The sequence below is a fragment of the Amyelois transitella genome, chromosome W, assembly GCF_032362555.1.
Source record: "Amyelois transitella isolate CPQ chromosome W, ilAmyTran1.1, whole genome shotgun sequence".
Taxonomy (NCBI): Eukaryota; Metazoa; Arthropoda; class Insecta; order Lepidoptera; family Pyralidae; genus Amyelois; species Amyelois transitella.
Genome location: NC_083536.1, coordinates 165,120 through 180,405, shown reverse-complemented (window position 1 = coordinate 180,405; position 15,286 = coordinate 165,120). Strand labels below are relative to the sequence as shown.

At 37.0% G+C, this 15,286-nt stretch overlaps 2 protein-coding genes across 2 annotated transcripts; both read right to left on the bottom strand.

Moving 5' to 3' along the window:
• Window positions 1–241: 241 nt before the first annotated feature.
• On the bottom strand, window positions 242–1,796 carry LOC132904323 (uncharacterized). Its single transcript, XM_060954251.1, has one exon. It carries the CDS (start codon window positions 1,208–1,210, stop codon window positions 242–244), a length of 969 nt encoding a protein of 322 aa, XP_060810234.1. The 5' UTR covers window positions 1,211–1,796.
• Window positions 1,797–7,339: 5,543 nt separating this feature from the next.
• On the bottom strand, window positions 7,340–8,008 carry LOC132904322 (uncharacterized). Its single transcript, XM_060954249.1, has 2 exons — window positions 7,763–8,008; window positions 7,340–7,588 (listed from the first exon to the last, which is right to left on the bottom strand). Exons 1-2 carry the CDS (start codon window positions 8,006–8,008, stop codon window positions 7,340–7,342), a joined length of 495 nt encoding a protein of 164 aa, XP_060810232.1.
• Between the last annotated feature and the right edge of the window lie 7,278 nt (window positions 8,009–15,286).

Genomic DNA, 15,286 nt, shown 5'->3' with positions numbered 1-15,286 from the left:
TCATGGCATGACTTACCTTTTGCAATAATTTGGCTAACAATGATGCTCCACTCAGTTCTAGACGTGGCAATGATACAGTTCTAACAGGTGCCACTTTTGTTCTTGCAGCAATCAGATGTGTTTTCACTTCATTGCATTCTGTAATAACTCTGCAATACACAACAGCAGCATATGCCCTTATAGATGCATCACAAAATCCATGTAATGTAATTTGGTTGATTTCAGAGCTCAATGTGTTTATTCATCGTTTAATCTTTACTTTACAAACATTCTCTAAATCTTCTCTAATTGCTTGCCATTCTTCTTTTAATTCTCTTTTTACTTCTTCATCCCAACCAACACCTTCTAGCCAAAGCTTTTGAAATAAAATTTTTGCGGTGACAATAGTCGGTGCAATCCAACCTAAAGGATCAAATATTTTTTGTAAATCTGAAAGTACAGTTCTCTTTGTGACCTTTTCTGTCATTGGTTCTAATTGTAGTTGATATTGAAATTCATCATTACCGATGTTCCATGATAGGATGCCATCCAACTTCATGTCCAAATTTACTTTAGTAGTGATTTGTTCAGCATTTAGAGATTTCAAAAAATCTGCATTATTGGATGCCCATTTTTGTAGCTTGAAACCTCCTCGTTGTAAAACCTTTATCAAATCTTTACTAACTTGTATTGCTTGATCTACGGTGTCCATTCCGGACATTATGTTATCAACATAGGTATCTTCTCGAATAATTCTAGAAACTTCTGGGTACATAGCACCTTCCTCTTCTGCAATTTTCATGAATGTCTTGATCGCAAGATAGGGGGCGCTTGCAGTACCAAAAGTAACCGTGCATAACCTGAAATCTTTAATGTCATCGTTACCATTTGTTTGATTATCTGCTTGTTTTGTAACTCGCCGCCAAAGCAGCCTGTGGTAATCTCTATGTTCTTTATGCATTACAACCATTCGATACATTTTAACAACATCACTCACAAAACAAATCTTGTACATGCGCCATCTCATGGTTATACTCCGCAAGTCCTCTTGTAAAACTGGTCCCACCAACAGTTCATCATTTAAAGAAATCCCATTTTCACCTTTACAGGAGGCGTCATATACCACTCTAACCTTGGTAGCCTCTTTGTCCCTCCTTACCACTGCATGATGCGGTAGATAGACAGATTTATTGTCTAATTCGTCTTGCGGAACTTCTTCCATGTGCCCCATTCTCAGGTACTCTTCTAAACCCTTTTCGTATTCTTCTCTTAAATCAGGGGACTTTTGTAATCTTTTCTTGTTGTAACAAACGTTTCATTGCTACTTGTCTAGTATTACCATTTGGCGCTAATAAATTGTCATATTTAAAAGGAAGTTTGACTACATATCTTCCTTCAGTGTTTCTTGTATAGGTTTTTTCGTAAAATGCTTCGCACAGCTGTTCTTCCTTTGTCTGCTTTCTCTTCAGATCACTATCTATCTCCCACAACGTTCTCAAAAAATCTTCTTCTATAATTTGATGATGCATAACAATTACAGATGTTGGTTGTGTTTTGTCTTCGACTGTCCCAAATAATATCCAACCTAAATTTGTTTTATGTGCACATGGGGAACCTGGCGACCCCTTTACTAAGTCAGGCTGTATAATTTGAGCGTAAACATCTACTCCTAACAGTAAATCTATGGGACCCGGTATAGAATAACTTGGATCAGCTAGAACTTATCCATTTAAATGTGACCAACATTTTGCATTGATATATCGTGAGGGAATTTTAGTGGTTAGTTGCTTTGACATAACATATGTTTTGACCTTCATACTAAATGATTCGCATTTTGATTCTACATTAACATGAGTAACATATTTGATATCATCCTTTGTAGAACCAACGCCTATTACTGTACCCTTAACAGGATACCGTTTGACTTGAAGCAGTTGTGTAGCTCGCTCGCTTATGAAACTCGCTTGCGAGCCTGGGTCAATTAGTGCGCGGAGTGTAGTTATATTGTCATCTTCGCTTCGAACTTGCACAAGCGCTGTTGCTAATAATGCTGTGTTTTGTTTAGTAACTACATGTGACGCCAGCATTGTAATATCAGTTTCTTCTTCTTCTTCGCAGCTCTCTATGTTTGTATGTAGTGCTACATGGGTTTGTTTAGTCTTCTCCGTATTGCCCGATGTTTCACCTGAATTCTCATTGCTTTCTCTATTTTCGTGAAGAAGAGAATGATGGCGCCTTTTGCATAATCTACAGCATAATGGTACTCGACATTGCCTCACAGAGTGTCCCGATGCAAGGCAATTAAAGCACAAGTTGTTTGTTTGAATGTATTCACTTCTCTGAGTAGGTGTGCGTTTTCCAAATTCTTTACAATGACTGAGTGTATGATTCTCGTTGCATAATGGACAAATCTTTGCTTTTTCAACACTTGCGGCAACATGAAAAGATTTTTCTTTAATTGAGACTTGGGTTGATTTTTGTCGTGCTGGTTCAACAAGTTCAAGTGTACGGAAGCGGTTTTCAAGGAATTTGCGACACATTTCAAGTGATGGTAAGCTATCTGGATTTTCACAATTGTTTCTAACATATTCCTCCCAATCTTTGTGTGTATCTGTAAAGAGTTTCTGAACCATAAGAAATATAATAAATGGATCCCAGTTTTCGGTATTTAAATCTAAATTATTAAAATGATGTAAGCATTCAAATGTGGTATCCAATAAATTCTTAATTTGGTTTGATGTATTAACAGATACTCTTTTTTGTGAAAATAGCCTTTTCATGATAGAATTAACTGTAATTCTTTTATTGCCATACCTGGACTTTAGTAGCACCCAAGCTTGTTCATAGTTAGATTCAGTCACTTGTATATGTTTGAGTAATGAAGCAGCTTCTCCGCTAAGACTTGTTTTTAAATAGTGCAACTTCTGTACCTTAGTTAATGTTGTGTTATTATGTACCAAGGAGTTGAATAAATCGTGGAATGATAACCAGTCTTCATATTGCCCACTAAAAGTTGGTAATTGTATTTTAGGTAAGACAACTCGAGCAGATTGTACATCACTGGGAATTGATGATGGAGCTGCCAAAGATTGTTTTTGTTCACCAGATAGCAAATCTTTAAGCTCGGTTTTTAAGCAAATGTATAATTCCTCGTGTTCATAGAACTCATCGCTTTGTAAATACGGCAATTCAGTTTTCTCCTTGATTGCATGACGTAAAATGTCAGCATGCGCTTCTTTGTATTGTTCCCAATGATCTTCAACACATTTAATCCGAGATTCAACATAATTCCGTGTCAATCTTGCTTTAGGGCATTTTTTTAAATTAATTTGCGTTTTACGTAGGGTACTCACAATATGTTCCACTATTCTTAAAGATTCTTGCACTACTTCAGCCATTGTATTGCATACAGATAATATTGTCTTTTAAACCAAATAATGCAAATATATTGTCGTACCTCGTAATATTACAATATTGTATTATATAAAACAAATTCACTCTTATTGTAATTTACATGTAATGGCCGCTTGCTTGTTCTCTTTGTTTTTCGAAATTGTTCTCAAGGCGTCGGGTGCCTGGGGGCCGGCTTACATTGGGTCTTTCGCTGATATCCGTCTCGATTTTGGACCATGTAGAAATTGTTATAAAATGTGTATATTTGCTTGTGTTTGAGTTTCTTGGAATAAAAGACGTGATTTTTGCTCAACAATCTATTTGACACTAGATGTACAGAAATGACATTGACATAATGTGAAAAACAAATAAAACTAAATAAATAAATAATAAATAAATAATTTCTTTATTTCTGTACCAACTTAGATCAAACATATTTGTGACCGAGATCTCCTTTTAAGTAAGGAATTACCTGTGTTAGGAGATCCCGCTCTTCAATAACAACAAGTATTTAAGTTTACGTAGTACATCATTAAAGCTTAATTATTATTAATAGTACAAATATTAACTGAGTCTAAATGTTAATTTTGTTTAATACAATTTTACTAAGTAACTGTTTTATGTAAGTGTAGGTATAAATGTGTGTATTTTTCTTTTTTTTTTTTTTTACGTTATTATTTATAAGTTTAATTGTTCACACAGGGTTTCAATTTCGTCGTAGTTTAGAGATTTTAAATGTGTAGCCAAAATTATTTTAGCATTATGTTTAATGTGGGGGTAAAAATTTATTTTTCTATTTAATCTATTATATAGAAGTGCCGATTGTCGAGTGTATTGACGTCTTGCAAAAAGGGTCTTAACAATAGGCAGTGGGACAACGCCATGGTTTCGTCGTCTGCGTAACAAATCTGGTTGAAATAGAACAGTACCATGGAATTTGAGGACTGTATTCAAAATATATAGTCCACGAACCGTGAGTAGATCACACAGGCTATATAGACAAGAAGTGGAAAAGGTGTATGGCTTAAAGCACATAACTTTTAATAAGGCTCTTTGGGACCTTTCGACCTCCAACATTTTCGTTTTAGTAGCTCCACCCCATACCGGAATACAGTAAACTATGATGGATTGCACAAGTGATAAATAAATTTGTTTCAATAATTTCTTATTAGCGACATGTCTTAAAGATTTAAAAATCCATATCATTTTGCGAATTCTGCTTATGACGAGGTCCAGATGGTCATGCCAAGTAAGTCGCTGGTCAATAAGTACACCTAAGTATTTGACTTTATCTGTTTTATTGATAGTTTCGCAGTCACAATCTATTTTTGCAGAGCCACATGTATGTAATTTTATTTCAAAATTAACTGGCTGAGAACTTCTATAGTTAGAGAAAGTGACATAATTCGTTTTGGTAGTATTCAAAGTTAATAAATTACATTTCAGCCAATCGGCTACCTTAGTAAGACCCTCTTCAGTACTTTTGCGGACATCGTCCCATGTATCCCCCGAAAACACTATTGCTGTGTCGTCAGCGTAACAGAAAACTTTACCATTTGAAATTTTTAAGTTACAAAGAGAGTTTATATAGATAAGGAAGAGTGTGGGGCCCAGAACACTGCCTTGGGGAACGCCAAATGTAACAGAAGATTCTTCACTGATATAATTACCTACTTTTACGCTTTGTGTACGATTGCTGAGAAAATCGTTGAATAAAGACAAAGGGAGGCCTCTTACACCAATAGCTTCCATCCTCTGCATAAGAATGGGTATGGAGACAGTATCAAAGGCTTTCTTTAGATCTATGAAAGCAGTTACGCACTTTTTACCTTGATCGACTGTCTGAACGATAAGTGACGACAAGTCCAAGACAGCATCTTCAGTAGAGATACTGGGCCTGAAACCGTATTGCGATGTAGAAATGAGTTTAAATTTTTCTAGATACTGCTGAAGTCTTACATTAATTAGCTTTTCCAGTATCTTGGCGAAAGGTGACGGAACGGAGATGGGTCTGAAATTATTCATGTCTTTTTTATCACCACTCTTATGCACAGGGGTAACCACAGCACGTTTAAGAGCTTTTGGAAAGACGGCTTGCTCAAAACATAGATTAGCTAGTCGTGTCAAAACAGGAACAATTATTTCGTGGGCAAGTTTTAAGAAGAGGGTAGGGATATTATCCCATCCAGGAGCACAATCAGTTCTGAGACTCATTAAAACAGAATAAACCTCAAGACCGTCAGTTTCGGTTAGAACAAAAGATGATAAATGTGGTGCGTCCTCATAAATGTTATCGGAAGTGTTTTGTTTTTTATTTAGAATATCCTCGGCTAGATTCTTTCCCACATTAGCAAAGAACTCATTGACAGAATTAACTGCTTGTTGAGGATTTGCGTATGTATCAAGTAAATCTAAGTTTTGAATTTTATTATTATTACGATAAGAGATGTTATTAATAGCTTTCCATAACGTTTTTGGGTTTTTACTACTTTTATTTAGTAAATTTCTTTCATACTTTCTCTTTAACTTCTTAATTAAATTATTACAAAAATTTCTATACCTTCTGTAGGTTATTTTTAAAGTTTCATTTAACGGATCCGCGCGTAGTTTCTTTTGCATAGCATTCCTATTTCGTATACAACGTACAATGCCAGGAGTAATCCATGGCTTTAGTATGTGATCTTTAGATGGTAAATATTTAGTAGTGGTGTGATTCAATAGACATAGGTTAACTTTTTGAATCATAGAATTGACCAGAATGCAAGGATTGTCATAGCTAATTATATTCATAAAGTCACTGTCTCTCAAACTTATTAATGCTTTTTCATAGTCTATTATCTTTTTACTTCGACATAGGTTATAGGTACAAGTGTCTTTAGACATTTTGAGTAATATAAGACGATGGTCTGTGATACTTGAATCAAATACAGTAACATGAGCAGTGGTTTTACTACTGTCTAGTTTGAGGATAAAATGATCCAGGCAAGAGGACTCTCTAGTGGGAAAATAGTGACCAGGAAAAAGTCCATGAGAAACCACCATGTCCAGATATAGACATCTGTTTTTAATTTCATATTCTTTTTCATCGGGTCTACGAAGTAAGTTGATATTGATATCACCGGTTATAATAATGTTTTTACAAGAATTTAATTTATTAAGGTGGGAACTTAAGGAATTTATAAAGGGTTCAACATTGCGGTGTGATGGGGAGCGGTATATTCCCAAGATAGTTATGTTAGAAAAGGTTATTTGCAAACACGAAGCATGAGTTAATTTTATTTCCGTGACATTCATTTTATGTCCAGCTTTTATAAAAGCTGTGACTCCATCGCACTGATTAATGTGATGTGAAGTACAAAAAGAGGAGTAATTACGTATTTGAGGCATAGGTTTCTTAGGGTCTAATCTACACTCCGTTAAAACAAGTACATCGATATCGTGTTTAAAATTACTTATATTTACTTGTAGATCGTCGATGTTTTTATATATACTTCGAATGTTTTGAGTGATGACAGTGAAGTCTGATTTGTTAAGAGAATTCGGTTTCATAATAAAATCTTCAATAGATGTTAAAGTCGATTGAGCAGTATGAAAGTTATCAATTTCTTGCATAATTGTCGTTTTAGAGCTATCCATAAAATAGGTATCTAAAAGAAATGTGTGTGAAATTTAGAAAAGTGATGCATGTTAATAATGAATTTTTATTATAATAATAATTTTTTACGCAATCAAAAATAGTATATGGGACGAATATTGCATTGTATTTTACAATTGGTAGTAGAAGAATATTTTTATAGATTTGTGTGTGTTTTTTTGTATATTTGACAATTTGTGTTTTGTGTGTAGTATTAATATTATGAACAGTTACAGAGTACATGATAAAAATTGAAAAGACAAAAACGTATAGCATAGGCAGATATCTTAACAAATTAGAAATGGGAAAGTAGATAAAAGGGCGTAGAGATAGTCACGACTCCAGACCTAATTTTTGAATTTGAGCTTCAGACTTAATTAAGATAATAGGCGAAGTATCATCTTTCCTCAAATAGATCTTGCCATAAGCTGTCCAACAATATTTGAACCTTCTAGATTTGACCAATTCACGCGCTAGAAAATATAATCTTGAGCCTTTGGGTGTAAGGTGCTCTGTTACAAATATGGGGGTGTCCTCCTTAGTATGTAGTCCCAGATGCTTTGCAGTGAGCTTGTTCTTTTGCTGTACATTAAAAGATTTACAGTGTCTCATAAAATCGGCTTTCAAAAATGTTGAGGATGTTTCCACCACGATGGGGGATTTATTTTCTCCTTCCCTGCGACTTTTTACTCTATAAATGTCAACTATGTCCTTTTTATCCATAGTGCAATTTATGTTTGTGGAGAGGGTAATTACCATCCCCACCAAAACATCCTTTGTCTCGCCGGCCTGTTTCGGCACATTCTTAATTTCAATATTTGTCTTGCGACTGAGCATCTGACTTTCCTCAAGCTTGTTCTCCAACATCGTTATGTATTCTCGGTCCTTTTTAGCATCAACTTCTAGTTGTTGGACTTTATTCAAAAGAGCTTCATTCTGAGCCGATAAAAAAGTAACAGAACTTTCAATTTTAGTGTTGGTCAGGTGTACCTCATTAATCATATTACTCATCTTCTTTATTTCGCGTTGCTGTTCAATTAAGAGTGAGGAAAGACGGGTTAGCTCATCCTTAATATCTAGTGATGGTCCAGCAATATTATCTTCCGCACGTCTCCTTTTACTGCGAGTAAATATAAATTGCGGTGACGTCTTATCTTTGCACAATTGGCTAATGTCGGAGTCTGATAAAGATTTATCCATATCCGCCATCCTAGTTGAATTCACCTTTAAGTGTATGTTGTTATGGTTGTTCGAATCACAGTTATAACTATCCGAACTCAGACTATTCCGTAGCAATATATATTATTTGGCAGAGGCAGTCAAATCGTAGCGTATTTGTTTATTGTGACAATTAGAAATGTATACAAACTACATATAATGCTCCTCGCAGCGGACCGTGGCAAGTAGCAGTGACAATGTAACTCGTAGATCGACTAGGTGGGGGCCACAGCTCGTAGCACACGGCGGGGCGGTGGCGTAGCGATTCGTAGAATCCTCGTAGCACATACAATGAATTGCGTTAGCGCCGACGATGCCACACGAGTTCAAACGAAGCCAGTAGTGAGAAAGAGACAAAAATATCAACTGACTGTTTTCGCAGGGTGAAGTAAGTCCCCGCGCTCGCTACTCCGCGTCGTAGCCGGATCGGTATAATGGAATATTTTATTTTTATCTAGTATTCGCTCACAGAATTGTCACACTTAAATCAAAGCACTTATTACAGTAAATTGTTTACACTTTTGAAAATAGTAATAGAATTTTTAAGAGAAATTACTGCGACACGTCCGCATACAAACAGTTCAAAGGACGAAGAGGAAAACTAGACTAACACCTTTACAGAAATATGTTTCAAGTATACAAGGATTTCGAGCACCTATAGAATAGAATAGAATAGATTTATTTTCAAAATTGGATATAAGGTATCACTTATTGACGTCACATAACTTAAATCTAATTATAACTACTACCGCTTCCAAAGCGCATGTGTAGAAGAAGCGGCGGAACAAACTACACTGCAGCATTATAAACATAGGTGAACTTCAGAGCTTCTTGGGTTTAATAAACTTTGTCGGGAAATGGATTCCTAACTTAGCCACTACAACTGAACCCCTCAAAGAGTTACTTCGGAAAAAGTCGGGGAAAGCATCAGAAATTACCAAAAACTGGAGACATAACCAAAAAATGCGTTTGCAGAATTAAAATTAGCATTATCTAATATTCCTACCCTGTGCTTCTATGACGTGAAGGACAGAACTATAGTAATAGCTGACGCCAGCCCTGTAGCATTAGGTGGAGTTTTAGTTCAAATGAATAATAAAGGTCCCCGAATTATTGCGTACGGGCACAAAACATTGACTGACTGTGAACGAAGATACTGCCAAACTGAAAAGGAAACGCTTGCACTGGTTTGGGCTGTGGAGCATTTTCACGTTTTTCTTTATGGAAAGCAATTTGAACTTGTAACGGATCATAAACCTCTGGAAGTCATATTTGGACCCAAATATAAGCCATGTGCAAGAATCGAGCGTTGGGTTATGCGACTGCAGACATATGATTTTAAGGTGGTTTATAAGCCAGGTAAAGAAGACATTGCGGATAGTTTATCTAGATTGTGCCACTCGGAAAAACCAGCCGTTAATTCTATTCAAGACGACATACATCAAATTGTAGAGATGACAAAACAAAATGCCATATCATTGAAAGATATTGTAAAATATTCAGAAGAAGACCAAGAGATCATTAAGGTCAAACATATATGATTATAACTGGGATTGTACATACATACATACGTACATACATATTGTCACGTCTATATCCCTTGCGGGGTAGACAGAGCCAACAGTCTTGAAAAGACTAAATGGCCACGTTCAGCTATTTGGCTTTATGATAGAATTGAGTTTCAAATAGTGACAGGTTGCTAGCCCATCGCCTAAAAAAAAAGAATCCCAATTGTGTAAGCCTATCCCTTAGTCGCCTTTTACGACATCCATGGGAAAGATATGGAGTGGTCCTATTCTTTTTTCATTGGTGCCGGGAACCACACGGCCACTTTATACTACTGGGATTGTAGTATAAAAAATTACTTGTCTTCGCCAATTATTTATTTTTTAATATATTTTTAATAAACGCAACACTACATACACGCACTCTTTCACGCATGCACTCAATCCTATTCCTGTCCCACTCTCACTCCTTTCACAAATGTCAAAATAATTTAAAAGAAAACGTTCTAATTCCTCTCCGCGCGCAACTGCATCGCTCTCTGCATCGGTTGTGAATATTCGCAAAATTCATCAAAGACGCTAAAACTTTATTAACTACGCACCCCGGGGTTAATTTGTGAAGTGCAGTGATTTGTGTTTCCCAAGAACTACCCTTTGGATCGTGGAAGATACCGGCGCTGGACGAGAGCTCGAGTTACGGATCAAAGGTACCCCTTGTCCATATCCTTCCGCGAGACCAAGTGTTCCTCACGAGCCGTATCCCTATCTGCTATCCTCACATTACTCTTCTTCAACGCAATACTTCTCACACGCTATTAATATCGTATATTTTACTTAATTCCAACGCACCACGCAACGCATCTCATTACTACATACTTAACTACCTACATTACGCTACACTTTCATTCGCTTAAAAACTCATAAACTCATATGGTTCCCTTATATATAATAATTTATTATCTTATATATTCACAATAGAATATATATTACGCATAACAACTATTCGTTCAATTGTATTTTTCGAGATAATTTGATATTTTTTGTTACGAATCTGCGTCAAATTATTTATCGACATCGCCGCCATATTTATTTTCACCGATTTATTTTATAAATTTATTTTCTAGTTTCATTAAAGTAATTTTTTACATATTTTCAATTAAAAATGTCGAAACAAAAGTCTGAATGTGCATATTCTCCCGAAATTGTTCGATTAACAGCAAAAAAGGAACATCTTTTTGCTATTATTCAAGACGCATATACACTGAGTAAAGATATTTCCAATGAAACAAACAAAGAGCAGTTCTTGATAATGGTACAGTCGCTTGAAAAAACTAGGACTGATTTTATGCAAACGCTCGATGATTTAGCCATAGCTCAAATCTCTTTTGATCCAAAATCAAAACCGGATTACTCCAGTATGAAATCTTTTGACCAACTTTATTGTCATATTAAAGCTTGCGAAAATAAATACAACTGTAAGATTTCCAGGTGCGATCAAAAGTTTGAATTGTTGAATAAGAAATTACCCCCGCTTAATTTGATATCATTTGATGGTACCCCCACAAAATGGTCACTCTTTTATGAAAACTTTAAGAGTTTAATTCACGAAAATCCCCGCTTGACGGATGCGGAGAAGGTTCAGTATCTAGTAGGCAAACTAACAGGTAAAGCCCTAACAGTATGTTCCGGTATACCTCCCACGTCAGACAATTATTTGATTATTTGGAACGCGCTTTTGAAGAAATACCAAGATATCAGAGTCCAAGCGTCATTGTATATTGACCAAATGATTAATTTTAAGACTGGCCAATCGCTTGATACATTCTTGGAGCAATTTTGCTCGGCCGAATCTGCGTTACGCAGATTAAAAATCGATAACTTGTCCGATTATATTTTTACGCATATAGCACTCAATAAACTTGACAAAGAGACAGTAAGGTTATTTGAGCAAATGCATTCATGTGTCAATCATCAAAACAAGATACAAACGCTTCGTTCGTCTGCCTATACTATGAAAAAAACGCTACCCTCGAACGCTAATAAAAATACTAACAAAAATAAAGCAACGCATAATTATTTCGCTAACACCGATCAGATAAATACCAAAACATACATACGTAATTCTAATTCAAAAAACTCACTATCTTACAATTGTTTGATATGCAATTCTCAACCTTCACACGCATTGTATAAGTGTCAATATTTCTTGAATCAGACTCCAGTTTCCAGAAATAATTTAGTCACTAAGTACAATTTTTGTATTAATTGCCTCGGATTTCATAATACTGCAGTCTGTCGTTCTCAACGTAACTGTAATATTTGTCAGCAAAGACATCATTCTTTGTTGCACATGCATGATACTCAAAGTGCTATCACGCCGTCTAGTCACAAGGCGACGTCAGTGAGCTATCCGTCTCACTCGCACGCACCGTATTCAGCCCCTGTTGCCGATACGCTCACACAGTCGAATTCTATGCAGCAAGTACACGCAGACTCGAATACGCGCGCAAATTTAAATAATGTTGCGCTGTCCGTTGTTACTTCGTCTCGTTGTAATGAGCTAGGTAATACCGTCGTTTTACCTACTGCTTCCGTTTATGTTTTTAATAAGAATAAGCGACATAATTAACGTCTATCTTGCTGTGATCGATTAAATTTAAAAATAACTCCCGCTTCCTCCTCGATTAAAGGTATCGGTCAGACCGAAAGTGTATCATACGGAGTCACTACTCTGAAATTCCATTCCCGTTTCGATCCTATGTGTTCGTATGATATAGTTGCGCGTGTTATTGACTCGATCACCGACCACCTACCCAACTATGAGTTAGATATTTCTAAATTAACTCAATTTAGTGACTTACCAATGGCTGACTATAATTACCACACGCCCGGCGAGGTGGATTGTTTAATTGGTAACGAGCTCTTCCCGTTTCTGTTAGGAAGTGACAAAGTGACTTCACCGCATTCTTCCGTAGTTGCGTTAGAAACTACTCTTGGATATGTAGCCATGGGTAAGGCTGCTGTTACGCGCATCAAGCCCTGTCGCAATGCTAATAATAAAACTTTCTTTTGTTATACTGAAGAAACCTCAACGCTAGAATCAATTACTCAACGCTTTTGGAAACTCGACAATGTCCCTCATAAAACTCATATGAGCCCTAACGATCAGGCCTGTGAAGAAATCTTCAAGTCAACTTATTCTCGAGATAGTACCGGTCGTTATACTGTGCATCTCCCGTCATTAAACATAATCCTTCAGAATTAGGAAATTCTCATTTTATCGCTAAACGCCGTTTACTGAATTTAGAGAAAAAACTTGATAGTAATCCTGATTTACGTACGAATTACAACGACACTTTGCAAAGTTATATTGATAAAGGTTACTTATCTAAGGTTGAAAATGCATCGTCGGATGATAGCTCTTATTATATTCCGCACAGAGCTGTTTATCGCCCCGACAAACTCACTTCGAAAACTCGTATCGTTATTGACGCCAGTAGTAAAACTACTAGTGGAAAGTCCCTTAATGACCTTCTTTATACAGGTCCGAATTTACAGACAAGTATATTTGACCTTTTATTAAATTTACGCATGTTCTCTGTGGCCCTATCTGCAGACATTGAAAAGATGTATTTTCAATTGAAACTTACTCCCACTCATCACGCTTTTCAACGTATTTTATATCGATTCGATTCTAGATCTGATATCGATACGTTCGAGTTCAATCGTGTATCTTTCGGTATATCAAGTTCCCCTTACCTTGCCATGAGAGTCATTCGCCAGCTAGCTGCCGATAGCCGCGATCAATTTCCTCTCGCCGCCACAGAAGCTGAAACTCACATGTACATGGATGATTTCATCACATCTATGGATGGCGCAGACGTCGCTCTAAAGGCCAAGTCCGAGTTGATCCAAATGTTTGCCTCTGGTGGCTTTAATCTCACGAAGTGGATTTCTAATAGTCCCGACCTCTTGGACAAGTCGTCCGCAATGCAAAGTGAAGACGTCATACAATTTGATACTAACGCTTGAACTCCACATAAGATTTTACCACCTGCACTGGTCTTATCGGTAATGTCGCGCCTCTTCGAACACTTGTCTTTATAATGGCCCGTTTGGCCGCAAATAAAACACTTATTTTCGTTTCTGCTAGAATAATCATGAGGTCGCTTTTTAGCTGCGTGTGAATTTGAAAAAGTTTGTTTATCAAAATCACGATTATCAAATTTGGGGGTAGGTTTAACATAAGTAGCTAAAAATGAGACTAGATTTTCTGTTGTCAAGTCAACGTTTGTAGCTGCGGCGCGTACTTGGATATCACCAATCCCGTAAATAACTATTTGTACCATAAGTTCTTCGCTTAATCCATTAACGACACGTAACCGTAGTAAAGAACAACGCGCATACTCTGCATATGATTTAAATTTATCAGACGTGGAATTTATCACCTCATGAAGAATTTGCGCGTAATTCCTTTTTTGTGGACACAGGGACTTAAATTCCTTAACAAAATTAGACCACGAGCGGTCATTGGTAGTCCACTCGTTCAACCAGATCTTTGCATCACCTCTCAAACAATGGGCTACACGTGAAAAGCACTCGAGATCATCCCAACGATTCGCACACCTAGCCCTTTCCACCTCATTGCACCACACATCAAAGTTATTTATGGCCGGGTCAAAATTTGAGACATAATAATTGGTGGGCTTGTTTTTAGTTAACATGCCTAGCATATCTACAAGCGCTTGTGTTGTACACGAGTTACTTTTATCCAAAGGAGGCGTAGTACCGCGAATGGAGGACGGGACATGCGAACCGCTGGCAGTATTTCCTTCTTAGTCCGCTTAGTCGTGACATAATCGCGCTTAACGCCACTTTAACAGAGTTATCTTGAGGATAGGAACGTGATTTGCTTCGGCGACGTTGCAAGTTAATCGAGCGTGACGTAGACCTTTCACGTGAATGGTTATTGTCTTTAGAACGCGAGCGATGACGGGAACGCGTGCTATCATTACGCGATCTGACAGGACGCGAGTGCGAACACGATCTACGACGTGAACGCGAGCGTGACTTATCACGGCGCGCACGCGATCTATCATAACGCGAATGGGAACCGGTCTGTGTACGCGGTCTATCACAACGCGAACGTGAACGGTGCTTGCTATGCAGCAGAGTTTTGCAACGACCACTACGCTTGAGTTCCGAACGAGGCGGTGTTTTGCTAATTGACCGTTTACGGTTAACACGTGGCATAATTGTTAAGAATTAACGGTTGTTTAAGTTGTTTGCAAGGCTGATTGTGAGCGAAAGCCAATCCCACTTCTGATCTTAGCGACCAAATGGGTTTAAACTTAAAAAAAAAAGACAATTACAATTAACCCTTATTTATTTCAATCAAAGCAAATTAATTTATAAAACAATTTTCAAACAACCGTTAATAATCAAAACAAAACTCAACCAAAATATCGATCAAAAATAATAAATGGAACAGACTCACTTTCATTGATGCCAACCACAACCAACAACCTTACCGGGCGACAATCGGGCAGCGAAAGGG

Coding starts and splice junctions, on each gene's coding strand:
- LOC132904322 (XM_060954249.1), bottom strand. CDS start 8,008: ATGATTAATGAGGTACACCTGACCAACACTAAAATTGAAAGTTCTGTT. Junction 7,589..7,762: donor AGGATGTTTTGGTGGGGATG/GTAATTACCCTC, acceptor TTTAATGTACAG/CAAAAGAACAAGCTCACTGC.
- LOC132904323 (XM_060954251.1), bottom strand. CDS start 1,210: ATGGGGCACATGGAAGAAGTTCCGCAAGACGAATTAGACAATAAATCT.